The sequence below is a fragment of the Strix uralensis genome, chromosome 3 (assembly GCF_047716275.1).
Source record: "Strix uralensis isolate ZFMK-TIS-50842 chromosome 3, bStrUra1, whole genome shotgun sequence".
NCBI lineage: Eukaryota > Metazoa > Chordata > Aves > Strigiformes > Strigidae > Strix > Strix uralensis.
Genome location: NC_133974.1, coordinates 71,724,486 through 71,751,644, shown reverse-complemented (window position 1 = coordinate 71,751,644; position 27,159 = coordinate 71,724,486). Strand labels below are relative to the sequence as shown.

The 27,159-nt window shown below is 41.1% G+C and overlaps 2 protein-coding genes across 3 annotated transcripts; both read right to left on the bottom strand.

Moving 5' to 3' along the window:
* Positions 1 to 1,483: 1,483 nt before the first annotated feature.
* On the bottom strand, positions 1,484 to 11,077 carry FBXO5 (F-box protein 5). Its single transcript, XM_074862811.1, has 5 exons — positions 10,954 to 11,077; positions 5,897 to 6,633; positions 5,482 to 5,572; positions 4,108 to 4,269; positions 1,484 to 2,575 (listed from the first exon to the last, which is right to left on the bottom strand). The coding sequence occupies exons 2-5, from the start codon at positions 6,616 to 6,618 to the stop codon at positions 2,324 to 2,326; spliced, it is 1,227 nt and encodes a 408-aa protein (XP_074718912.1). The 5' UTR covers positions 6,619 to 6,633; positions 10,954 to 11,077; the 3' UTR covers positions 1,484 to 2,323.
* On the bottom strand, positions 10,462 to 26,784 carry MTRF1L (mitochondrial translation release factor 1 like). Of its 2 annotated transcripts, none has more exons than XM_074862812.1 (7): positions 26,224 to 26,784; positions 23,411 to 23,490; positions 21,329 to 21,512; positions 14,923 to 15,086; positions 13,857 to 13,974; positions 11,915 to 12,051; positions 10,462 to 11,460 (listed from the first exon to the last, which is right to left on the bottom strand). In XM_074862812.1, the coding sequence occupies exons 1-7, from the start codon at positions 26,519 to 26,521 to the stop codon at positions 11,245 to 11,247; spliced, it is 1,197 nt and encodes a 398-aa protein (XP_074718913.1). In that variant the 5' UTR covers positions 26,522 to 26,784; the 3' UTR covers positions 10,462 to 11,244. The 2 variants fall into 2 exon arrangements, with proteins under 2 accessions (XP_074718913.1, XP_074718914.1); XM_074862813.1 differs by having other exon boundaries at positions 23,411 to 23,552; positions 26,224 to 26,362.
* Between the last annotated feature and the right edge of the window lie 375 nt (positions 26,785 to 27,159).

Here is a 27,159-nt window from a genome sequence, read left to right as displayed (position 1 = left end):
TGACCCCTTACAGCTTGGTCAAATCTTCATTAGAAGTCAAGTAATCTGACCTTTCCAACAAGGTTTCACATAGAAGGTAGTCGCCTCTTATCACTCAGAAGTTAGTGAAAAATATCTGTTTCTTCATATTGTTCATCTCCAGTTGTGACCACTGAAGCCATGTAGTCCAATTCTTCCCCCTTATCTGAGGGTAACAAGAAATTTTCCTCAAAATTCTGCACAAGCAGATAAATTTCTACAGGAACCAACCAAAAAAAAAAAAAAAAAAAAGCATCTATTCTTCACTCTCTCCATGTACAAATTGTTGGGCCTACTAGAGAGTTCCCCTTAGTAAGCCCCAGACCCAAAACAGTAAACCTGTTAAGTTTGTAACATCCACATTCAGCTCAAAAACAGACACACAAATTTTAATTCAAGATGTATCATACTCTGCAACACCAGTCTGAGTGTGGATGTCTATGTCACATTACTCAAAAGCAATGTACAAAAGGGTCATTCTGTCCAGATCACATTAAGATATCTGTGCTTTTTGGGACACAGGAATTTCAGTACACACAGATGAAAATTTTATAACAAACTTTTGCTTATGTCTTACCTATCCATGCTCAGCCTACAGCCTACTAACAGATTCACTGTGGTTACATGCATATCAAGCTCCTGACCATTGCCTTTTCCATGTCTCACAGACAATACTGGAGACACCAACATCCAGTAGTGGAGGGCTGTTACTTCCTATCCAAAACACCATTTTTCTGCACTGGTTGGTAAAGGTGGTGTGGTCAGATTACCAGAATAAAGTATAATAGGATGGAAGAATTCTACCTTTCATTCTCAGATCTTGAGCATATCTATAAGTGGACTTAAAAGAATTATGGACTTAAGATTTGTGGAATAAAAATTCTTGATAGAACTGAGCCAGGCTCTTATTTTAAGTCTCAGATTTAGGTTGGGAGATTAAATTCTCCACAGAAAACCAGAATGCTAGAGGTCCCTCTCAACTGTTTCTACCACTGCTGTCACAAATGGAAAATTAACAGGTGCAGGAAAAGCTGTCCCAGTTCAAGGAGCAGGACATACAATACTGCCTTCCCAGTCTGTTATCTACTTAATACTAATGGGAAAAACACACACCCAAACCAGTCATTTCCAGAAAATTACTCTTTTTCTTGAAAGCTTGCCTTTCTTTGCTGTGGCATCACAAAGACTTTACTGACAGAGAGCTAATTCTGCAACAGCATAAATTCAGCCAATAGAAAATTTTCCATTGAATCGGTTGTTGGTTCAGAAACTATGAGCAATTACTGCTAAGGGCCTTTAGGTAAGCTACAGGAATGCAACATGAGAATGGATTTTTTACACAAAACTAGATTTGATCTTTGTTAAATCAACATTTTTAAGAAGCATATACTAGAAAACTTGAGAAATGAGTATGAAATGTAATCTTTTAAGATGATAAATAGGAAGTCCAGATTTGCCAACCAAGTTGTTGAGAACAGCAATTTATTTTCACATTTACAAGACAAACATGAATAATATTTAAAGCAGTATTTACAAATATATACAAATATTAAAAATGTATTTTATGATTCGAAAAAAATGGCTAACAAAATATTTTTTAGCAGTATAGCCAAGATACAGTACTTTTTTTTTTTTCAAGTTGGAAAGGGTGTCACCTCTGTTCAAGGAAACCTGCAGTTTCTGAATGAAGAAATGAAGGAAGATTGACAATTTAAGATTCACATAAGGTAAACCATCAGACAACTTTCACATTTTAAAATAAAAGGCAAAGCCTTGGGGAAAAAAAATAATTATAAAATCTAGACTCCCTCATAATTTTATGTTAAAAGGGACTTCACTCACTTGACATTCTCACTATAAATGCTTTTAAAAGACTTCTGAACAAGAGTAAACATTTAAATAAAACAGTTTACACTTCCCCCTTCTGGCATTCAAGAATTGCTAGGGTTACACATGGAAGGCTACTTGCCAAAACTTTTTTGTTTTGTTCAATATTATTGTGGGGTGTTTGGAAGACTGGAACACAATAGACCAATTATCAGGACAATATTTAAAATGTTATTAAGAATCCATATCCAGAATTTTCTTTTAAATTTATAGAGTAGTAAGTCTTTTTTAAAATGGGTATTTGTGGTGATTCCTAGGAATTGCAATGTCACCAAGTTGTACAGCAGAATAATAAAATTAACCTTTTTTAATATAGAAGAGCAGAAAGCATTTTGTTTTTTGATTTTTTTTGTGGATAACTTCGTATCCTAAAATAACTTTTATAGGACATCTGACAATCTGTATTGGGATGGATAGATCACAGTCGCCGTAGATTCTGTTTGCTTTTCTTAGTCCCAGGAAGTGGCCCTGGCTTAGAGCTGTGTTTCACTGGTTTCCCACTCATACAGACACTGGAGCTGTGGTAGCTGCACAGGCACTTTGTGCAAAAGTCAAAGCCACAACTTTCACGACTGCACATCGCTCTTTGTAGGTAGGAGTCATACTTTGCAGGTGAGCCACAGCGATGGCAGACTTTAAGGCTTTCAGTGTTTTTCAAGGTCTTGGCAGCCTGTTAGAAAAAGCATATAAAGAAAATTATGAGTGGAGGGTAAATACACACCCCAAACATTCCCCGATGTTACTGAAGTGCCACAAAACATATTATAACTTCTCCTACTCCAGAGAGATAAATTACAAATTTAGCCTAATTCTGCCTGTATCAAATTCTCACGGAGATTGAACAGGAATGATCAGTCTATAACTGCAGGTACTTTGGACTGGAATAGACAAAGCCAATTTTAAAATCTTTATATTTTAATTTAAAGGACAGACTAAATGTAAAGCAGTAAGAAAAACATCCCTCCAGAATCCTTCAAACCTCATCCAAGGATAGCAATTCAGTTAACTTTAAAAAAAGAAAATAAATCTGAATTCCATTTAAATCATTAACATCTTTGAAAAGCGAGCAATGTGTCCAGAAATCTCAGCTGTGGGGCACTCTGCTTGAGACACAAAATGGAAGCAATTCCTACTTCTCTCCAGTGAATTCATTTTTGACACAAAACCAGATCCACCATTCAAAATCATTCAGCATTAGAAAACTGTAGACATGTATAACGCCTTATGTCACTTAGTTGTTAAAATCAAAATGTTTTTATAATCTAAATGTGTGTGTTTAGATACATATGTTTATCAAGGAAAAAAGGACTGCTACTTCAGTGTACAGCTAAACTGTCAGATTCCTAATGCTACAAAGTGCTATATAGCATTATTAGAGCAGCTTGATCATAGTTTCCAGTGTGATTATATCTTCTCCTCTTATTGCACCAATTTGCAGAAGACTTTTGAGCCTGAGTAAAACTTTTTCTAGTTAGGAAAATCTGTTGCTTATTAACAGTGACTTTCGATAAATGTTTTTAAGTCTTACAAGACACTTGTAATGTAGACCTGCACCTATATGTGGGGAAAAAAAGAAGCTTACAAAAATAACAAGGTGAAAGGAAACTTAGGCTGTTGGCAGTGGTTGCCAACTCCAAATATGTGACATACTACAAATACGTAGTTAAAAAAAGCCATTTTAATGTCAGATAATCAGTTGGGGGGAAAAAGCGTAGAATGAACTGTAGAAATATTAGTTTAATTTTTAAAAAATAAGAAGTACTTAGTCTTTGGGCTTTTTTCTTTTTTTTAAATTGCCCATCAGTGTTGAAGCAAAATTGACAGTTTTTGTGGAATTGCTTATCTGGAAAACATGTGATTCATTATAAGACCATGGAAACTAAGAGGAAATGACTAAACTTTTTCATGTCTGATCAGAGCCAAAATTCGAGCACAAAAAAAAAATCACTAAGCCATTTTGAGGGTACCTATACACCCAGGGGATGGGGGGGAAGATGTAGAACATCTCAGCGTGTGAATATTCTCCACTTAGTTTCTAACATTGTCTTAAAATAGCCTCAATAAGCAAAATCTGGCAGCCTTACTAGTAAGAGTTATAAGCACTTCACATTGGAGATACTACTTTCAGAAATATGCTTTACAAGCTGATCATGTGCCAGACAACATGTGAGAAATTAAAGATGAATGGAAATCACCAGTTACCTCAGAAAACTCCATAAGCCTGCTGTGATTCTTAGATATCTTGGATCTGGTGCCTTTTTTATTCAAGTTGTTTGGTGGGGTGGCTTTCTGAATGGAAGCTAAAGCCGCTCGGTAAAGAACATACTCCCTTGTTGCAGCAGGCTCTGATGCCTTAGAGACATTCTAATGAAAAGAAAAATAAGAATAAAATTTGAGAAGACTTATCTGATACTGACTTTTTATTTAACAATTTATTTTTGATCCTTCCTCCTGGCTAGAAGGTTTCCAATAATAAAGCATCATACCAAGCAGTATGCTACTGATTTTACCTTAGCTTTCCCAGTCACTACTGTTATAAACGCAAAGAACAGACCCCTAGTTCAGACCATCAAAACCAACCATCTTCTATTATGGAATGCAACTTACTTTCATATTAACACATCATAATTATTTAGGCAGAGCATGTAAGCTAGTCACTTCAATGTTTTAAATCGCAAACCAATATCTCTTAATTGTTTAGGGTGAACAGGGATGCTTGAAGTTTTCTTTCTGACAAGTAAACTCCTCCCACCAATTTTCTAAGTTTGCAGTTCAGGTTAAAAAAAGCAATCAATGGCAGGGAAGAAATCAAACTTTATGGGATGAATGTTCAGTGGTGTCCAATTGTTTCACCCCGACAGGCTAGCACCATAAAACACTACATAAAATTCAAGCTAGTTGATTGCCTTACTCTGTGGCTGATCCTAGGCCTTGTTTCATTTTTTCTCCATCTTTTGGGGAAGAAAAACTCTCCTAGTGTTTTAAAAGAGTCTGCCTTGGTAAAGTGCAACGCGCTAGTGTGGTTAGATCTTGAATTTTTTATTTCATAGGACAAATAGGCATTAGGAATAGCTTACAGTGCAACAAGGTTTTCAGTTTTCTGTAGCCAACATGTTGCAGTTCAAAGACTGTTGCTAGAAAGTATAAGCAGAGAACTGGAGTCACAAGGTTAGCTGAGTGGTTTCTCTCGGTCCCTCTCCCTTCCGGATCTGTGGGGACACTGAGGTAAGCAAGCCTCTGCTGAGAGCCTCGAGTGCTTGCCCAGCAGGCAGTCCTGAAACTGACCCTCTCCCCTTCCTGCCTTCCTCTGTAATACAGGACATGTGGAAGCTCTTAAGAACATCTGCATCTCTCCTTGGGTAACCTTCTCAGTCAAACTTCCTTGGCCTCCAAAGACAGTGACTAGCAACACTTGAGACAGGGCATCCTAACAGGACAAACTCAGACACTCCAGTGACAATGTTTTCAATCTAAGAAATTCTTCTGCAACCTCTTAAGGCTGGGAGGAGTCCTGAAATAGCAGAAAGACACTGCTAGTTTAGGCCTGAAATATCTTGCTAAAGTGCAGAAACTTACAGAAAGGTTTTTCACAGCTTTACTATACATTTGGAAAATCCATTTATCTTCTTGTAGGATCTTCTGCCATGTTTTGCTGACTTTGGCAAAACTGCAACGACAATACAAACATATCAGTTACCTCCTAGGAAAAGCAAAAACTTTTTATTTCATAATGGGAATAACTATGTAATCTTTTTCTTTCACACAGAAGCTGTGATATGTTCACAGTTGTAGTCTTTAATTTGCCTTCTAGGGAAAAAACACATTCTCCATACAGTTCATGGCTTACATTGATAGTTAGTCTTTCAATATACTGATATGTAATACTAACCATTGAGTAAATTTCACAAGCCCCATATCTAAAACATTCTAAGCCACATCTCATTAGTTTGTTTACTTTCCCGATGAAATACGACAAGATCAATATACTTACTTTATTAAATCCATCTCACTGAGATGCCTTAAAATGTTTCCTAATACATGCTTCAGGTTCTTTTGGAAGAGTTCGGCAAGAATGTCTATTCTGTCTAATCCCATTTTCTTTCCAATTAGGTTACAAAGTTCAACATTTCCCCTAAAAAGAATTCTGTCTACTGCAGCCCAAGACTTGAGATTTCTTTTACCACTTTTTTTCAAAGTTGAGCAAATCATTTCTTCATAATGGATTACTGGCAACAAAGTCTTCTTTGAAAACTGTGCTTCGCTTTGGTTCTTCATAAGACAATGCTTTGGTGTGCCACAGAGATTCCCAGCCAAAGGTATACTATCCTCATGTTCTATTGCATCAGAGTATTGATTACTTAACATAGAGGAATAACCACTGTCCTCATTAAATTTACTGCTTTCCAGTGCCTCCATTTCACAGATCCCTTCATCAAGTCTCTGAGTTACTTGTTTGTTTTCTTTGTTATGTATAGGCCTTCCTTCATCTTCAAGATCTAGATTTCTGGTGGCTGCATGGTGTGAGTCACTAAGGAATATTTTCTGATGCTCCTCAGCACAGCTTTTACAAAAGCTTTCCTCATAATTCAAGGGGCAGGATTCTTCCAGTCTTGTTTTCCCCACAGCAGATTTCAATGGTGTAAACCCAGCGTGAAGAGGCTTACAATCAAAATCACATTTCATTTTGAAAGAGTGGTTAAGGTTTGATTTCATTACTGTGTTTATATCCTGCAAGAAACAACAAGGACAGTATTACAACACAGCATAAACTGCACCACAAACATTTTTCTTATAAAGAACTGATCATGCCTTCCTTCTGCATTATGAATTTTAAGCTTTTATCTAACTCACCCCCTAGTGTCTAAAACATAGACAAGTAGTGGAACTAAGGATTTCAACAGCCACACATTAAATCTAGGTAAGGTCTCAGAATTAGAGCTTTACGCTGCATATAACTGGGGCAAGAAAACTGACTGGGTGATTTACTTTGTCACCATTCCATCAGTAAAGATTACTTTTAGACATACCAATGCCTCCACTTCCTACCCCGAATGCAGCAATACTCAGGACACTTGTGGTCCCTGCAAGGAACACCCGTGGCAGAGGGTCCATGACTGACAGCAGGCCCGTGCAGGGGTATAGCCAGGCCAGAGCAGCCTGAAGTTTGCATCCAAGGCCAGAGGCAATGCTGCTGATGCAGCCAGGTATCTGGCATTTTTAAAAGGGGAGGAGGCTGGGTGGCCCAGGAAGAGCCTGAGTGCTTACATGCATGTGTAAATTACAATCGAAAGCAGCGACCCTTAAACAATGGTCAAAGTGAAATAAAGGTTACTTACAAGCATGATTTTAAGAGGGTGGGAGGTCGACAGATATTACAGGGAAATTGAGATTTTCTTGCCCTGTTTCTTTCCCCTCCCCTCCGAAGTGTGGTGCTATCTATATTAACAATTGCGGGGGGATGGGCGAGGGCTGAAGGAAGCCATCTCGGTCGTGTTAAATCCAAGGGGAAAATAATTTGCAACATGCTTTGCAATCCGTAGGAAAAATAAGCTCCCCTATTTAAAAAGGTATTCCAAGGGATTTAAGCACTTCCAGCAGTTTTGGAAAAAAATACTAGAAAAATGTGTTTCATGAGCGTTTCAGAGAAAAAGTCCCTTCTTCGTACCTACGTTTGGTGGAAAAAAGGCGCAAATACGCTCGCGGCTTTGTACAGTGTGAGTTGGGGGAGAGATGCAAGCCCTCGCTAAGCCTCCTCCTCCCCTTCCCCCCTCGCTTGCGCGCCGCGAGCGAGCAGAGGAGCTTTTGGGCAGAAACCCTGCAGAACTGGGCAACATCTCTCCCACCCCCTCTTCCAGGGCGCCGGAGCCAGCCCCGACCCCCGGCGGAGTGGCTCAGCCGCGGGCCCCCGCGGCGCTGTCAGGCTGCTCCCGCCCAGCGCTCAAGATGGCCCAGGAGGACGGCAGGTAGACCGGCTCCCAGCCCTGCCCTGCCCCGCCGCCCCGGGAAACGCACCCCGCGCCTTCGGGGCTCTCCACTGTCCCCCGCGTTGGGGAATTCCCCCCTAAACGGTGGCGGCGGGGCGGGCAGGGGCGAGCCGGGGGATGCCCCCCTCCGGCGGCGTGGCCCAGCGGGCGGGAGACAGCACGGCGCGGCACCTCCCCGCCCGCCGCTGCCCGCCGGCGGGAGCCGCGCTCCCCACCCCAGCTCGGCCCCGGCCCCATTAGCGAGCGCCCCACACGCAGCTCGGTGGTGGGACCGGGGCGCTCCGCGGCCGCCCACGCGCCGCCGCGCCGCACCGTCCCGTCCCCTCTCCTGTCCCCACACCGTCCCGCCGGCGGGATAGCTGCGGGGAGAGGCAGGGGAGGGCGGCGGGGCTGGGCAGCCGCCGAGGATCCCCGTCCCCGGTCCGCCTGCCGCCCCTCGCAGCACCGCCAGCACCCCCAGTCCCGCCACCACGTCCGCCCGCAGCCCCCACCGTTCCGGCCACGGAGCCCTCACCAGGGAGCCCCACTGCCCTGAGCCAGCCCTGCCACCAAGCCCCACTATCCCGAGCCGGGCCTAGGATGGAGCCCCTTTGCCCCAAGCTAGGCCTAGGACAGAGCCCCCCGGCCACCCGTCCGCCCGCGCTCACCTGCAGGGATGCGCCGCCGCGACCGCGGGCAGGGAATGCGCGGCCGCTCTCGCCGGGTACTTTTAAAAACTTTGAATTTGGTATCCAAAACCGCGCCGGCCAATCGGGCGCCGCCGGCGAGAGCGGCGCGGCCAATGGGAGGCGGGCAGGAGGCGGGGGCCAATCCGGAGCGCGGTGGGCGGAGCCGGCCCGGCCTCACATTTTCCCTCCTCGGCCGGCCAAGAGGAAGGCGAGTGGCGCGCGCGCGCTCCGCGCGGGGTGGGGCTGGTGGCGTCTCCCGCCCGGCGCCTGCCCGCCCGCCCCTTCCTCCGGCCCGGCCCGGCCCGGCCCGGCCCAGGGCGCTCTGCTCGGCGAACGACCGACTTCTGCGCCGCGGGGGTGACGCGCGCCCAAGGGCTGCCTGGCGCACAACTACATCTGCGTTTGCTTTTATAACGGGCTGCGTCTGGCATCTCCCCTCCATCCCGGCCCACGCGGCGCGCAACGCGCGAAGCGTGCAAAGCTCCGCTACCGGGGAAGGATTTGTTAAGTCTGGCGGTGGATCTTACATCTGGGTTCCTCCCCGTGGAAGAATTGCATTTATTTTAAAGTATGATCAACGCTATTAGTAGTTGGCGGGTGAGGAGGAGCGCTACTGGGAGCAAGAAAGGGACTTCAAGTCTCTATGCAGCAAAGCTTGCCATGACAGGCCAAGGAGGTACCACTCAGGATAGTGAAGTCCACCTTGTACACCACCGTCTGATGCCAGTTTTGGGATACCTGTCAGCCTCCTGCCAGAGCCACGGGATACCTGGCTTTTCTCACACTGATCAGAGGCTGGCCACTTGCAAGGCAACACCACATCTAGTGTCTGTTCAGGAGCCAGGCAGGATCTGGCCCCACCAGGCCACCAGCTGGGACATCAGGGAAGGTCTAGGGTGACAGACCTGAACACTCAGATAGGTTTCACGTGGTAGTTCAGTGCTTAGACCTGCTGATGGCCCTTACTTGTTTGGACGAATATGAAGCTGAAATTAGAAGGAATCGCAAACTCCATCCATCACTTGGTATAAGATAGCTCAGCTTTAAGTGAAGTCAAGAAGACTGTCACAAGTGCACTGTAGTCTTCCATTTACAGTACTGATTTGCTAGGAATAAAGACCTGAAGTCCTCGTTTCTGCTCCAATCAATATCTACTTATTTTACACTCAAAATGCAACAATGTTTATTTTTACGTTCTTACGTGCGGGAGTTGTAAATCTGCTAGTAAATCTAGACCTATGTCTCATGCTTGCCAATGGGAAGTATGTATGCATACAGGCACTCCTACATCTGAGGTTACTGTATGCATCTTTAATTAACAGATTTGGAACTTAATCATAGTTACCATACAGTATTTCCTAGAAATCAAAGCTGATGAAGATACTAAATGATTCTATGTGTTTTTTGACATGCACTGGTTCAAACTGCAGTCTCAAATGTAAAAAAAGATAACTGGTAATAATCAGTTGATTTTTATACAGGATGTTTAAATAATGCATTTCTATAAGCTATCTGTAGCAAACTCACTTTGTTCCTATTCTACTTTCTTACATTAATTTTCATTAGGAGTCTGAAAGTAAACACCCCTATATTCGTGGTAACATTTTTCCTTGGGTTCCAATTTCTTATTTACTGGTATTTATATTTCAAATACATTCTGTGTATGTATACACACATGCATAGGTACAATGCATGATGGGATAGTGTGGCATGGAACCTGCAGGTTTTGTACTGCTGTATGTATTTGGGATTGTAAAATGTAGTCTAAAAAGTTAAAAGTCTTCTTTATACACAGATATAAACGTGCACATGTATCAGCAGATTAGAAAGGCAAAAGCTCTACTTTGCTTTCACAGATCAAACGTTTTAAGATGCTGTTAAATAAACAGACAAAACCAGTAAGATGCCGTTCATACCATGTAACATTTAGAAAAATCAATAAACTGGAGGATCAATTAAAAACATAAAGGAGAAACCGAGCTGAAGCCAAATGGAGACTGAAATATCAGCCAAACAATATTGTAATGATTCTTTTCACTCAGAAACAGAAGCATCCTTTTCAAAAACAATTCATATAAGTTGTCACTTGGCTTTCAGAGCTTTTTTTTGGAACAAGTGATATTCCTAAACATTTTTTTGTGTTTATTGATACAGGCCAGAAGGCTGTGAAAATATGAAGGAGATTCAATTTGACTCCCTCTCCCCTGCCACGCAGAAGTGATTAACAAATATGCAGATTAGTAGTGGGGTCTTTTATTTGTCACTTTCTTCCAATCACTCCAACAAAATACGATTTTTTTTCTTCTCTCAAGTAAGCTATTTGACACTGATTTGATGTTTAAACTATTGTTTAAATGAAAAATGGAACTAGAAATAGCTCATTTTTTAATGCGTACCTTTTGAGAGTGGTGTATCAGTATCTTCGTAGTGGAGAAAGTAACTGCAGTTACTTCTGGCCCAGTCAAATTTACTTTTTAAGTGGACTGCTCCAGCAATAAGTGTCTCATATGAAAGTAATAAAGTCTTTTACTCAGCAAGTAAGAAAACTGTTTATCAGTCATGAGGAAGCAAGTTGTAGTGTCTTTCATGATCTGAAAAGCAGTTGTATTTTCTGGGTGATGCTCCAAGAAGCTCCTTTGCAGACAAATGTCTACATCTGTTGTAATGGGCTGACAAAAGAGCAATATTCAGGATAGATTCTTTTTTTCATTTTCTGAAATAATTTCCATTAAAGATTCATAATCAGCATATTCTCTCAGAGCCTGTATCATTTCATCTAGCATTTCTTCCCCTAGCATGAAACACTCAATATGATGCACTGATCTGCTTATCCTGTGATCAGTAATCCGGTCCTGTGGAAAGTTGTATGTTCTGATCTTCTCCGATCTTCCTTTAGTCCCAATCTATCAAAGAAGAAGAACCAGTTTATCATCATAGTCTTTTTATAAAAAGGATGAAATATTAAGCATCTAAAGCAAAAGCTTTCTTTTCCTCCCACGATTATCCAAAATTTGTTATAGTTACACAGTACTCAGACCAGTTCAACAGTCACAGTAATATTTCTCAAATATGTAAAAGAACAATTTTACTTCATCTTTTTCTAATACTATTCCGGTTCTTCATGCTGTAATCCAGTTTGTTTCACTAAATCCCTAGAATTTACATAAGACTGAAATTTTAAGTCTGGCTAAGATACAACCTTTACTGTTGAAGTAGAATGTAATTTTTTTGCCTCGTGTAAGTCCTTCCTAGGCTCCTGTTCCTCCATATTTGCATTTACTATTTGCAGTTCAACACAGGAGTTACCCCAAGAACATACGCTTGTACAGAATTGTATCTTTACTAAGTGAAACTTACTTGAATCTTTCGAACACTGGTTCTCTTTTTGGTTTCTTCTTCCAGTTTGGCATTGTACAGTTTAGCACAGAGCATTTGCATAGCCTTCTCTTTGTTTCTAATTTGAGATCTTTCTTGCTGACATTCAGACACAATCCCTGCCAAAAATATCATGACATTTAACACTTAACAGTAACACATACTAAAAGGGTTTTGCAATTTCTAGAAGATTTTTATTATGTTACAACAAGCTGTTTCTTTCTTCAGTACATATTTTGGACTGGGAATGTAAAAGTCCAGGCTTGTTAATGTCTAATGCTACATTCTGGGAGGGAAGTGCAGACTGAGCTGTACAGGTGCTTTAAGCCGTAAGACAAGAAATTTAATTCAATATGTTGGACAACAGGTTGATAATGAAATAAAAGATAAGTGATGTGATCTGACTTACAGAAGATACCTTTCATACTTGTAATTTTTGGTCACAGTTCCAGGAAATTTAGGATTTAAGGAGCAGTAAAATACATGAGATAGTGAGTGTACAGAATATGATCAGAATATCAAAAACGGGCACTATTTTCTTGAAAAAAAGGTGTGGCTTCTCCCCCCAGAACATACAATTCAAGTCAAGATGAGAAGCGAACAACCTAAGAAAGGAATAAGAAATACAGGAAGAAGAAAGCACAAGCGAAGTTGTTATGTGGATTTATTTTAAGCAATTCTGGTAAGATTACGGTATGCTTTTGTAAGATTACATAGTATTACTGTATGAAAGACTTGTTTGCAAACAACTTTTTGGATTGCAATGAAGGTTTATAAAAAGAGTTAGGATGAGGGAAACAGAAGTAGTAACAGGACAATTGTAAAGCAAGAGAGATCAAGAGGAATGAAGAAGGGAAAGGTGGAACAGGAAAAAGTCAGGAGATAAGGTGAGATATAAAACCCTCTATGAACCATCTCTAGTGCATAACCACACAAAATTTGCAATACGTTTTTCAGATTTCTGTAACAAGCACTAATAACTACCTTCAGCAAAAACTAGTATTATTTGCTGGTTTTATTTTGTGGGTTTTTTTTCCAAACCTGGAAGCAATCCAAAACTTTTTGAATCTGGAATACCTTATCTTGAACAGAATTCTATCCTCTCCACTGTTTACCTTCTGCTTTACTGAGGTGATGCAACAAGTGCAGAATGGATTAATGTCTTCAATAAATATGAAGTAATGGGTGGCAAAAATCTGGATATGTGAAGATAAAGAGCACTCAGGATTACCCTGAGGCTGTAAAACCTGACTAATGTTTGTGGTAGCGAAGAGGAAAAGTTAAAAAGCAATGAAAGTCAAGGCAGCTGTTGTGGATTGCTCAAAGGGAAGTAAAAAGCTTAGGAATGGCCATAAATAAAAGATACGCTAGCTAAAATCAGGTAGTACTTGAGGGTGTATCTTTCTTATCCCTCCTACGTTTCCTCACCTGAGCCTTGGGGATGGGCCTCCTAATCATGTGTGTAACCTATGGGAAAGGAGCCAGCTGACAAATGGAAGCTGGCACCCTCAGCAGACTCTGCAATTAAAAGCAACATTTTAATATGGAAATAGAGCAAACTCTCTTTCGGAGACTAGTCAAGAAAAGGCAAATCATCAGATTTTAATGTACTATGTTTTTCAGTTTCTTTTCCATTATTTGAAAGCTTAAATATAACTTTTTCATAGTAATTGATCTGGATGCTTTTAGAGTGTCAGGCTTAATGGCAAAATGGATAGCTTACCTACTGAAGCCAGTACTCTTCACTATTACAAACTGCAGTGGGCACAAGATGGTGCATTTAGAGTACTATAAACACACATGAAAACTGTATGAAAACTCTGCTCTACTGTCGTCCAGGTTTGAAAATAAAACCATTGCTTCAAAAGAAATTCTGACAGAAGTTTTGCAATGTAGATCTTGTACTAAGGAAAAAATGAAGCACCTGTTGGAATATGAACTATCCGTACAGCACTGTCTGTGGTATTGACATGCTGGCCTCCAGCTCCACTAGCTCGCTTTGTTTCTATCCGTAGATCTTTTGGATTAATTTGCAGCCTCATCTGTCATGGGAGACAGAAAAAAAAACCAACCAAACAAAAAAAGAACACATTTCTGTGGTTTCTTTCTAGACAAATGTCAAATATGCATAGTTAGTTTATTTTATAAGGCACATTCAGGCAAGATCAAACTTTTTCAGGTTTATGAGTGGTAGCTTGCATCCACTTATAAACATATTAACAAATCCTTGTAGCTGGATTGGAATGCAACATGATGGAAGCCAGGAAATCAGATTAATAGTAGTTTAAGGCATAACCATCCCTTAGCACTAATCTTCCCCCTCTTCTGAAAGCTCTGCAGCCTCTTCCAGCAGAGTTAACCAATATTTGAACATGGTTTTTAGATGAAATGGAACATATTCCCTTTGCTGGCTCTGGAATGGGGTGATGGTCTCTGGGAGGAAGGAGCGAGACAACTTTGGGAGAGAATAGGAAGGAGTAACATCTTTGACAACTTGCGAGGTCAATGTGAAATAAAGATCAAAACAAAGCTTTAATTCTTAACCAGTTGTTTTTAACCAAGAAAATACATCAAGAATTAATTATCACCCATACACTTTAGAAGGGGAAAGTGACGACACTACAAAAATGGGGAAAAGGAAGTGCTAAAAGAAATCTCTACGAGCTCTGTAAAGTAATTCAGTCTTTTGTTACTTTGTAACAACTGTAGTTTTCCACAAAACATGCAAGACAGTCACAGTGAATTTTCAAGTTATAGTGAAGTAAACTGCCAGTGACTTTCTTGAGATTAAGATTATGAGAAAATCCAGAAATTCCTTATTTCAGTCCCCTAGACAAAAATAAACAAATATGACTTAGTTTAAAACTAAGATTTCAAAAAAAAATCATTAAGAGAGAATAACAAGAGACAGAAAATACTTTGATATCAGCAATACTGCATGTAAAACATTGCTCATGGTAATGTCTGTTATACTAAAAGATAAATATTACCTCGGTGGGTTGGGGTAATATGGCAACAGTCATTGTGCTAGTGTGAATGCGTCCTTGTTTTTCTGTCTTTGGCACCCGCTGAACACGATGCACTCCTCCTTCAAATTTCATGTATTTGTAAGCCTCAACACCTGCTATACTGGCAACTGCATGTCTTAGGCCACCTTAAACACAGAAAAACAGTTGTAAAGCTGTAAGAAAAACTTTTGTTATTATGCTGTTACATTTCAAACAGTGTATTTAGACTTCATTGTCATTTGTTTCTTAAATTTATGAATTTATCATTTAAATACTTAGGCAGAATTATACCAAAAATGCAAGAGAACTCTTAAAAACAAAGCCAGACGTACATACTCACACACTATCTCAACTAAAGGACTGTCAAATTTTTTTTTATAGAGTCCAATTTATGTTTTTTATTTACATAAAAAGATCATCTACGAACCACGTACATACATGTACACATAAAATCATAAACCATAGTAGAACTCTAACACCAGCACTAAGTTTACATAAAGATCAAATTTTGAAAGCTACCTTCAGGAACTACAACAATTTTTTTACCATTAGTTCAGAACCTTATCATTGAATGAGAAAAAAACCAATTCTTTAACTAAAGAATGAGTATTATTCACACTCTTCTTCCTATCAATTCTCCTCTATGCATCCTACCCATGTCTTGTCTTTGTTCCTCCATTTCATCTTAATGGAGCAAGCACAACTCCAACTCTTGCCCTTCTTACCAATACATCCAGCAAAATGCTTGACAGCAATGTGCTAAGAAACTAGCATTGAACAGCTTGGAACTTGGAGGTAAAGCCCAATAAAATCATGGTTTCATGACAGAAAGAATTTGTTGCAATACTAGTCTATGGCTCCTCCTCGTTTGCTACTGTGCAAACCCTTCAGTCATGCCAGTATAACCTTGAAGGAAGAGAAGTGATGGCACTATAAATTAATGTAATTGTTCACTGTTTCTGGTTTTCAATCCAGCTCAGTTCCCAGATCCCATTCTCAGCACACTGGATGGTGTGTCAATGGAATGATTAAAGGGGAGATAGGTGGCCTTGAAAGAGTATTGCTGTTGAAGACTTGCAACATGAAACCACAGCTGAGGAAAAGCAGCAGCACATACTTCTCAGAAATACCATTTTAGGCTATTTCTAGACTAAGGAAATCAACCATAGGGACAAGATAGAAGCTTTTTTAAATGAAGACAACGTAGAATCTGACAATGTCAGAGCAGGAAAAAATCATCAGCCGCAACGTAGGCCAGGTTTTTTACCTTCACAGAGAATGTTTGCAAATATTTTTATTGTACAGAAATTTAAAATTCTCTCATAACTTTACTAAAACTTATTTCCTTTTACAGTCACATTTGTGGAAAATAGCCTAATCTGCATCTTCTTCATCTCATTTTTGTCCTTCTGACTTTTAAAATTTTTATCCTACTTGTACAAAATGTTTGATTCAAACATACTGTGCAACATACGTAGTGCTTCACTGATTTAATTTATAGCCATTACCTACTATCAATTCTGTAAGACAGATCTATCATGTTTAGAATAAATCTGACTGTAAAGCATGTAATTTAACAAATAAAAATCAAAATCTTCAGTTTAGATCAGTAAGTTTCATTCTAACAGGTAGTGTGAAATCTTTCTACTGCTATGCAAACCCTATTCAAATGAACAAAAGATTTCTCCTTTACTCTGAAAGAATCTTATATAATCTATAATAATTAATGTAGTTGAGTAATAAAACTTATTCCTTTACATAGGAGTATAAAAATAGATACTAAAAAAAAATCATAAGCAACATCTCTGCACATGAGTAAGAAGCTAGGCTACGTCAGGAGTAAAAATAATATGAATGTCCACAAGGCTATGGCACTATTGACAAGTATTAATCACATGATAAGCAGTTCATTGCAAAAGCTAATGTTCCGTCTTTTCTCCCTCACTTCTCCTGGCATTAATATATATACACCATGGGTACAGTCTATCTATTTCAGCTGCAGCCACATCTGTGACATGTTAAGTCTGTAGTGATAACAGTGTGCCTGTGGCACTGTAGTGGTTAGCAGGAGATGACCAAGAGGCTGGTTCAGAAGACAGGTATTTAGGTCATACTGCTTCAAATCAACTATCATCAACACATGTTTAATATGAAATGCAGCCAAATCCAATGAAATGTCAAGAACCCCCCCTGGCAGAAATGTCGTAGGCCTGTCAAATATAGTTAGTTCTTACTAACTATATATAGTTAATGCTAATATTATTATATTTAATAATAATATTATTAATATAATGAATTATATATCATGATATTATATCACAATATTATAATAATTATATTTTATTATAATAATATATCATTATGAGGTTTATATCATAACATTATAGTTAATGCATATAGTTAATGCTTGCCCCTTTCAATTAAAATGTCCCTGTCCATCGTGAAAGCTGATATGCACAGAAGAAGGGTGTGAGTTTACACTTGTTTTTGATGTGGCATCTTACACCCAGATTGAGACAAAATCCCCTATCTGTGTCTCTGCCTGCCACCGCAGGGTGAGATGCACTGGATAAACAAGGACACGTGGGTTTGTACTTTAACGTGTGCGCTAAATCTTGAACGTGCTATTTTTGCACAGTGGCATCCCTCAGTAGGTCACTAAAGTCAGTTAAGAGTGGACTGAAACCAATTCTTAATTGCAGCTTTGTTTAAGATTTACCTTGTTCACACATGCTCACATTTAGATTTCCGTTGAATTTTGGAGCTCTCTGAAATGAGGGAATTTGACATTTTAATGTAGGACCTTGCTTCTGCTCATGAAGTCCATAAAAATAGGGCATGGATGGGACACAACAGCCCAGTGTCTCCAGCAAGCATCCTTAACTCCATTCTTACTCAGTACACCACAGACACTTTGAACCTTAGGGTTTAAACTTTGGCAGCCTTTTGGTGGTGCTGCCATCTATAATGCCCCTACCTCCCGATTTATTTCTAGCTCCTCAGTTTTGATAATATGTGGTCACGCAAGTTAAGATCAGAAAATACACTGCAAGAGGCTGACAAAGGCTAGGGCTGCCTTTATTTTTCTCTAAATTTACATCCTACTTTGCTCAACATTCATTGTCCTCAGCATAGGCAAGCCCTCAGCAAGACAAAAGAGTTTACAATAAATCTATATCCATTAAAAACCCAGCAGTTTCAAAGAGAAAATACGGTTAGATATATACTAGGTTAATGTATTACTTTAATTTCCCATTTAGGCATTAAAGAGAACGCCTCAGAGGGTGCAGGCTCCTTGTCCAAGGACTGAGCTTTCACCAAAAGGGTAGTCAAGCACAACTCCCTTTCTCTTCCAATCACAGGACTGCAAGTTGAGTCAGGCCTGACTTAAAACTAACAACAGAGAGTTTTTAAGCCAAATCAGTGGATTAATCCACCTAGCCCTGTGGCTTCAAAATTGCTAGAGGTGAGAGGGAACATATGACTGGCAGCTGTCTGGAAGGTGGGACAGCCCAGCTGACTGTGAATTTGTGCTCTGAAGGTGAAGTTGTACGTGAGTGCTGGGGTTTACCCCACCTAAGTCTTGCCTCAATGGAAAGAGCAACTCTCCACTCCCCCTAGTATATAAAGACCACCCAGACCCTTCCCCCACTCTGTTTACACCCATCTAACCCTCACCATGTTTATTCCATTTACTTCAAAAAAAAAAAAAAGTTAATAGATTTCTGTTGGCTTTGAAGGCTGAACTGACTCAGCTCTTGGCAAAGTGTTTGACCGGTCATGAATGGGGATAAATGTGACTTTCCTCTTTCAGCAACAAGCTGTGCTGTAACATGAAGCTGCTTCTTGTCCTTAACTTCACTTGCACTGTGCAAACAGTTTACTTGACAAATGACCTCTTGACCATAAAAAAAATTTATTAATAGTAAAAAATCTAGGTAACAGCCAATACTGAATTCAAGTGTCATTAAATTAAAAAATGTATATTAATTGAATCGACAGCAATCACTCTAGAAGATACTGTGAAAACCCGAGTTCATGTTCATCAACTTGAAGTAAATCACCTGCCAAGAACTCTAAAGAAAGTTCTTCAGATATTTTACACATATAACACTTTTTAAAATCAAATTCTACTACAGATTTTAAGAATCCAGAACTATAAGTGAAATCCATAATAAATTACAACTGTATCCGCATATCTGAAAGATGAAGACATCCCTTTTTTGAAATGTGAATACAGACAACAAATCAAGCCTGCACCTAGATTTTCAAGTTCCGAGTTTGTGACTGTGTTTCTTCTATGGAGTCCAATTTTTGAACCTTCTTTTAATCTCTCAATATACAACAGTGAATCAAAAAATGTACTTACGCAAGAAGGGCACAGAAAGACCCTCATTAGAAGGAGAAAGTAGCTCACTGACATGAGAAACTCAATTAGGAGAGTTGTGGATATTTATTTTTTGTGAATTTCTGCATGGTTGAAACAGAAACGGCTCAAGATACTTGATAATATCAGAGTCCAAAATGTGGTGTAAGTAAACAGAAGTAGTGTTAGAAGATGCTTCACATTTCTCAAAGCTTGTTAAAAAGTCCCTCTGCAATTATATTAAGAGTTGACTGAAAAGAGATATAGAGTTTTTCCTGACAGATCACATATCCTAACATCCTAGCTTTTCTCAATTCTGTAGTTTCATTTAAAAAAAGAAAAAAATGCTGATGAAAGTATGAATACAGGTAAAGTGTCACAACCAGTCTGAGCTAAGAGCACAAGTGCCCATCTACTGATCCATACCCACTATGATATATACATCACCTCCACAGCAATATGTAAGCAAGGAAAATGTGTTAGCTTTACTCACAACAGCACAGCTAACAGTAAGCCTGCAGATCTGTTAACAAAAACAGACTCAGCAAATCTAGCCTGCTGAGAAACGTGGCTAGCAATATGTCAATCAAAACCCAAAACCCCTGCGACTTGTTGGGCATGTTTCGGATTGCAGTTTCACAGTTGGCTTAAGATGACTGAACCTCTTGCTGCTGGAAGGAGGTCCTGGTTTTCTGCCACCACCAGCAGCCACACGCTTCTGCTTCCACCACCCCCATAAGCATTTCTCCTCTTCTCTTGTGCTGGATTACCTGAAAACTAATCAGGGGGTGTGGGTGTGTGTACTATTTTTCAGTTGGATTGACTTGGTGATGAGACTCTGTGAAGATGCATAATTACAAGTGCCAATGCAAAGAAGTCATCAGCAACAGAGACAGCAGCCTCATCTTTGTGAAACAACTTTGTACACTAACTGGATTAAGCTAAAATTAACTAACATGTGCCACTGCCTCAGTTTGTTATGTAAACCTACCAATCCCCATCTTCGCAAAGACACTGTTCCATGAGATGCAGTGAACTAACTTCACAGCTCATCACCAGAAGATCCAGTTTTTCCACCTTCCTGCATTCAGCTCCATGTTGCTGCTTATCTTACACTAGCTCTAAGGCTCATGAGATCTGACTTAACACATTAACTAGGCAAAATACTATCCCAGTTGTAAAAAACAAACTCTTTGCCAGTTTAAGTGAAAGGACATCAAAACAGACCAAAAAAAAAAAAAAAAAAAAAAAGGTGGGACTGCTCAGACAGGCAGAGAGGCAGTGAGGAAGAAGGGAGAAAGGAGAAACATCTCCTTTTACTGGCATCAAGCTGTCAAACTGATTACCTATGAAATTTTAGTTGAAGACTTTCTTAAATAGATCTCTTATCTTTTCTCTCAAAATTTCAACAATTCCCCCACTTCGCTCATCCTTTAGCTGTTACAGATGAGCTATATTCCAAACATCCCATTCCTTATATAAATCTTCAGATCACATTATTTCGGATAAATTCAAGATGCTTTAGATTAAGCCCCAAGAATAGTTTTAATTATATTGATCCCTCTCTGCCAAGGGATACATAATAATAAACAGACTTTCAATCTGCCACCAAACTGATCTATAAACACTAGAACCATTAAGTAACGAAGTAGAACAGCACATCCAAATAAAAAGTATATGTAATCTGTATTTGTAAAAAAAATAAAGCTAAAACAAGGTATCTGCATCACTTTCTGAATTTTCTTCCGCCAAGCACTTAGTTCATTTCTACTTTTTGAATCTACTGAAAGGCAAGTTTTATTTTTTAGCACTTTAGTATTTTAATTGAAATTCCATTTCAGAATTACTTTCTTAAATACAGAAGCCGAGGAAAATTCTACTCAGACATTCAAACAATCTTCTGCTTCTAAAATTAAGTTAGTGCAAATTAGTTTCCTATAGTCCTGAAATTCAAGTGTCATATGAATGAGTGTTTCAACTTAAATTAAAAAGTTGCAAAGATTAAATATTTTCATTACTGACCTATTTCACTGGGAAAGTATTCTAGTATTTCAAATTTCCATTTTTTATAGGCAGCATATCGTTGATACATATCAAGTATCTCCGAGGTGAACAGCATGGCTTCCTGCCCTCCAACTCCAGCGGTTACTTCCATGACAAGATCACTCTCATCTGTTTCTTCTGAAGGAATCAAAAGCAACACTATCTGCGAATACAAAGACACCCAGCTAAGACTTTCCCCTGACACTGCTATCCACAACTGAGATAGTATAAAACACCAGACAAGACTGTAATCGATCTAGGCTGCCTTCTCCTGCACTAACTCGACAGTTGCCCAGAGGACAGCCTTCTCATGCCTCTTGCAGTGAAGCAGCAGCAGTCAGGAAGAGGTGTGGGGGAGTGCTGCATTGCAGGAAAGCTCCCCGTGTCTGTTCCCGGTCGCAGGAGCGACATAGGCCTCTCTCAAGACCTATGAAACTTGACAGAAGTTTTCACCCATCAGGAGCACTGTGACATTTGGACACCACAGGATACACGTCGGTTCCTGCAAGAAAACTGAGCACCTTCCTTCCCATCTGACTCCCTTCTAACCCGGTCTCAGCTGCAGAGCTAAGAAGGTGTGGATGTTCAGGACAGTCCTTCAACAACAACACACCTGTATTATTCATTTATTTGAGAGCAGCCCTGTAGATGACTTGGGGAGTAGTAGTCTATGGAAAACTGAATATGAGCCAGCAGTGTGTGCTCGCAGCCCAGAAAGCCAACCGTATGCTGGGCTGCGTCAAGAGAGTGTGGCCAGCAGGTTGAGGGAGGTGATTCCGCCCCTCCAGTCTGCTCTCCTGAGACCCTACCAGGAGTACTGTGTCCAGCTCTGGGGCTCCCAACATAAGAAGGACATGGACTTGCTCGAGTGGGTCCAGAGGAGACCACAAAGATGATCAGGGGCTGAAGCACCTCCCCTGTGAGGACAGGCTGAGAGAGTTGGGGTTGATCAGACCAGAGAAGAGAAGGCTCTGGGGAGACCTTATAGCATCCTTCCAGGAAAGATAGGGAGGGACTTTGTCAGGGAGTGTAGCGATAGGATGAGGGGTAATGTTTTTAAACTGAAAGAGGGTAGATTTAGATTAGACAAAGGGAAGAAATTCTTTACTGTGAGGGTGGTGAGACACTGGAACAGGTTGCCCAGAGAAGTTGTGGATGCCCCCTCCCTGGAAGTGTTCAAGGCCAGGCTGGACAGGGCTCTGAGCAACCTGGTCTAGTGGAAGGTGTCCCTGCCCATGGCAGGGGAGTTGGATACCAGATGATCTTTAACATCTCTTCCAACCCAAACTATTCCATGATTCTATGATTTATTTAAAAAGGGAGATCCAGCCTTCTATTGATCTGTAGAAGAAATACAGACTAGAACCCTCAAAATATATCACAATTTTGCAGGCTGGACCAAAAGTCTGGATGATTTGCAAATGCTTTTCAACCTTTTCAATCATCTTCCTTTACTAGCATCAGGTGATGTTTCTTTCCACAGACTTCATCTTTTGGCAAAATCCTAAGTATTTCCAAAAGTATTTACAGAGTGACTGTTGCATTGTTATCAAAGGAATAAAGAATGTGACAGTACCACCTTCTACTTCACAGTAACATTAAGACAATGTAACAATATAAAGATCATTATTTTTATGTTAAATAACACAGACACTATGTAGAACCTATATAACGTAGCAGTCTAAAGTAGTTACATAGTATTAAACTATTTTTTTCAAAACCATTAGTGTGTGCAATACTATACAAGTTTAGTATTTCTCATAGATAAAAAGTTGTGACATCCATAAAGGTACACCCAGACAAGACAAACTATAGCACCTTCTTATAAAGATGTATTGATTCAAACAATTTCAGATACAAGAAGGCACTTATTTACAGGCTGTCTCTATACCATCTGCATTTTTCGTTTTCCTTAGATAAAAGACACTAGTTGAGGAGTATAATTGGCAGGGAGGGGAGGAGAAGAGTTTATTGTATACATCTTATTTTGATGAGAAGACAATTCCACTTTCTTAATTTAGGAACAGCAGGGAAATAGGAGGCTTTTAAAGGGGACCTAACCTGATGTTTCAGTTCAGCTATCTCTTCTTCACAGGAGGCAATTTCCTTTTCTGTAAGCTTCTGGAAATCTTCGCTCTCATCTGGAATATTTGAGTATGGTTAATCCTCAGACTTATATCAGTGTCTACTCTCAGAAATCATTCTGAAAAATAACCACATGAAGAACTTAACTCTACAAAAAAAAAAAAAAAAACCACCAAAACCACCACACAACCCCCCCCAACACACTAAATCTGTCAGAAAATGATATTAATAATATGATCAGTAACAAAGATACACAGTACATAGTAAGAGTGTTTTCTGATATTGTTCAGGTATGAAACATAGGAAATTCTGAAATACAAGAAGTTCCATTTAAATATTAAAAAAACCCCAACCCAACCAAACAACCAACAGTTGCTGTGCTGGTGGTCAAACAGTGGCACAGGTTGCTCAGAGAGGTTGTGGAGTTGCTGTCCTTGGAGATATTCAAACCCCGATTGGACACAACCCTGAGCAACCGGCTGTAGGTGACCCTGCCTGAGCAGAGGGTTGGACTGGACAGAATCCAGTGTTCCCTTCCCACCTCATCCATTCTGTGACTCTAAGAAATTACTTTCTGTATTTCAGTGTGACAAGAACATCAAGGATTTAAAAGAGCACAGCAGCCCCACAATTGACGCTTCATTGAAAGGACTATTACCCCTATCAGTGTATGCAAAAATTTGAAGATAGTAAGAGTAATTTCAAGTATTTTATGTCAATTTATTCCAGAACAGCTGCAAAACTTCTAACACATCACTAAAAACAAAGGTATGGCAGAACTCTTGCATAATAAGAGGTACTTGTAATTTTAAAGTGTTACTTGACTGATCAACACTAATGCTTTACAATTAAGACTTGTTTTTCTGTACTACAGTTTCGGTATGTTAAAATGTTCCTTTTTTTTCTGGTCAATATCAAACTTCACACACAGACACACACAAAAGAATTTAAAAAAAAATCAGCATCTTAAGCAGTCTCTGATCCGCACTGATTCAGCTCATTCACCCAGAATAAAAAAAATATTACCCCAAAGAGAAGAAAGCGGTACACACAGTGAAAAAGGGGGAATTGGGGCAGGCACAGGGACACATAACTGCACAGTCAGCAGCAAGAGAAGAAAAAGAAAGATGCTAGGCTACTTTTTAATCTGTAGAGCAAGCTTTTAAATGCTTTCAGCTGAAATGGGAAGTACACTCTTAGAATAAAGCCACACCTTTTCAGCACTGTAACTGCATATAGTCACTAGCAGAATTTTAAATGAAACTTTTTGACTTTACAATCTAGGTTTAATAATGGTGAATTAATCCCCTCCCAATCACTTCTGTAAGAATGACATTAAAAAAATAATCATGAGTAAATCTGTTTAAAATTTGTTTAAACAACAAGCATGTTTTACCTACAGCTGGCTAAAAGCATGCATGGTTGACTGCCTGCCTAACTGTAACTCTTTAAACGTGTAAACTTGATCATCTCCAACTAACTTCCTTTACAATAACTACTGTCTGATCAAGGGCTAGTCATTAAGGCCAACAGAAGGAAGGGTAAAAATTAAGGAATTACAAATCTATTAGAGTCAAACCATCTATTAATAATGCTACTGTTATTCAATTAAGAATTAATCTAATATAACAATCAATAGCAGTTGCATACTTTAAGATGCAAATGTAATATAGGTCTAAAATCAGTTTAAAATTATATATACAAGTATTTTTAAGCATGAGCTACAGAAGTGCTCCAAGTTACTGACAAGCCCTTGTGATCACTTTGCTGAAATTCTACGGCTGGTTTGATGACACTGGCTCTTCAGCACATTCTGAAAGGAGAAAAAAAAAAAAAAGGGGAAAAAAAATCTGAAAGGAGAAAAAAAAATAGGAGGTGAAAATCATTTGCTTTTAGACAGTGTTTGCCATCTCCATTAGTGGGAATAACTGACTACAGTTAACACTTTTGAGTAATCAGTATTTAGCAAAGTAGTAAGTATTAAGATCTAGAGAACATTTCACGATCTAGTGAATGTTTACTGATCTTAATGCACTCCTTTTGTGCATTTTGATTTCTAGCTGCTATCAAAAGGAAGACTGATTCAGGGTAAAAAAATATTCGCTATTGGCATCACTAGAAGTGTGCAGCTACTAACACAATCCAAAATTAAATCGCAGTGTGGAGGCAGCACAAGCAGATGCCAAGGCCTGCTGAAATAGCTGGGAACTGTTAATGTTGGGTTGATGGTTGGACTGGATGATCTTCAAGATCTTTTCCAATCTAGACAATTCTGTGATTCTGTGAAATAGACGCGGGTAGGCAGGCGACGGGTCTGTCCTGACAGTAAGGAAAAAAGCCTCGAAAAAAAAGAAATTAGAAATTCTCTATCCCTGATTAATTATCTTTATTTTACATGAAATAGATGCTATCGCGCCACTCCTCCTTCAGGTACCAGCGGCTCTCACGGCCGCGGATAAGCCTTTTCCACCCGCCCCGCCTGACGCTCGCTTGCCCGCCGGCAGCCCCTGCTCGGAAGGTTTGGCTTCCCTTCGGCAACCGAGGGCACCCGGGACCGCCCCGCGCGTTCCCCCGCCGACGGGCCTTTAGCCCTTCCCCACCCTTCGTCGCTCTCCCGCCACCGGGGCGCGCCACCGCCCCGCGCCGCCCGCACGCGCCGCCGGCACGCTCACAGGTGGGCGGCGCCACGTGGGCCGCCCCCGCCCGCCCCCTGGGGGCGCTCCCCCAATCGCCTCGGCACAGGCAAACCCTCCTCTCTGCCCGCCCCGCGCGGCCCGGGCCGCCCGCACCTTGCCGCGCCAGCTCCCGCGTGTCGCGCAGCTCCTGCTCCTTGTCGCGCAGCTGCTGGATCCGCGCCGCCAGCTCCAGCCCCGCCCCGCCCCGGCCCCGCGCCGCCAGCAGGCGACGTAAGGAGGGGGCGGCGAACAGCTCGTCTAAGCCGGGCCGGGCGCTCAGCCCGCGGCGCGGTTGCGGCGGGCACGTCCCCGCCGCGCTGCCCCCGACCGGCGCTGCCCGGGGGCTCCGAGGGGGCAGCGCGGCCGCCCGGCAGCCTTGCGCCGCGCGGAGAGCTCGCGAGAGCAGCCGCATGGCCGGCGGGGGCAGGAGCTCGGGCGCCCTCCCTCCACCAGCCCTGTCCTGCCGGAGACACCCGAACGCGCTCGGCACCTCCCTTCCGGGTTTCCGGAAGTTGCCGAAGAGGCTCGGCGCTGACTTCAGGCGCAGTCGGAAGTCATCGGGGCTCCGCTGGCGGAAGCGAACGAAGGCGTTCGGCTCCCTTCGGTGCGCGGGGCTGTGCCCTGGGGCGGGCGCGCTTCGATTGGCCCGCGCCGGCAGGGCGAGCCAGGGGGTGTGGCCTGGCGACAGCGGGGCTCTGAGGCTGCCGCGTACCCCACCCGACCCCGCAGGCGCCGGGGGCACAGGGCGGTGGCGTTTGGGTGGGTTTTTATTCATTCTGACAAAAAAAAAAAAAAAAAAAAAAAGCACGCAAACCTCGCCACATCCTCTATGGCACAAGTTTAAAGCAGGGCGCCTGGGGGAAGAGCCTGCGGGGGGGTTAGTGTCCTCCTACCCTCTGCAGCCAACCTCCAAGGCTGCCTACGCGGGAGGGGACGCGGAAAGTTTCACTGGGGATATGGATATCCAGGTTACTCTTAAAGGTCTTTTCCTCTCACTCCAGAATAAATTTTCAGGATTAAAATACCCTGAGGAGGAAGCTGCAAATACTC

Coding starts and splice junctions, on each gene's coding strand:
- FBXO5 (XM_074862811.1), bottom strand. CDS start 6,618: ATGAAATCAAACCTTAACCACTCTTTCAAAATGAAATGTGATTTTGAT. Junction 5,573..5,896: donor AGTGAGATGGATTTAATAAA/GTAAGTATATTG, acceptor TTGTCGTTGCAG/TTTTGCCAAAGTCAGCAAAA. Junction 4,270..5,481: donor AAGCTGTGAAAAACCTTTCT/GTAAGTTTCTGC, acceptor TCTTTTCATTAG/AATGTCTCTAAGGCATCAGA.
- MTRF1L (XM_074862812.1), bottom strand. CDS start 26,521: ATGCGGCTGCTCTCGCGAGCTCTCCGCGCGGCGCAAGGCTGCCGGGCG. Junction 21,513..23,410: donor TAGCTGAACTGAAACATCAG/GTTAGGTCCCCT, acceptor TTGTATTCGCAG/ATAGTGTTGCTTTTGATTCC. Junction 15,087..21,328: donor ATACTTTCCCAGTGAAATAG/GTCAGTAATGAA, acceptor TCTGTGTTTAAG/GTGGCCTAAGACATGCAGTT.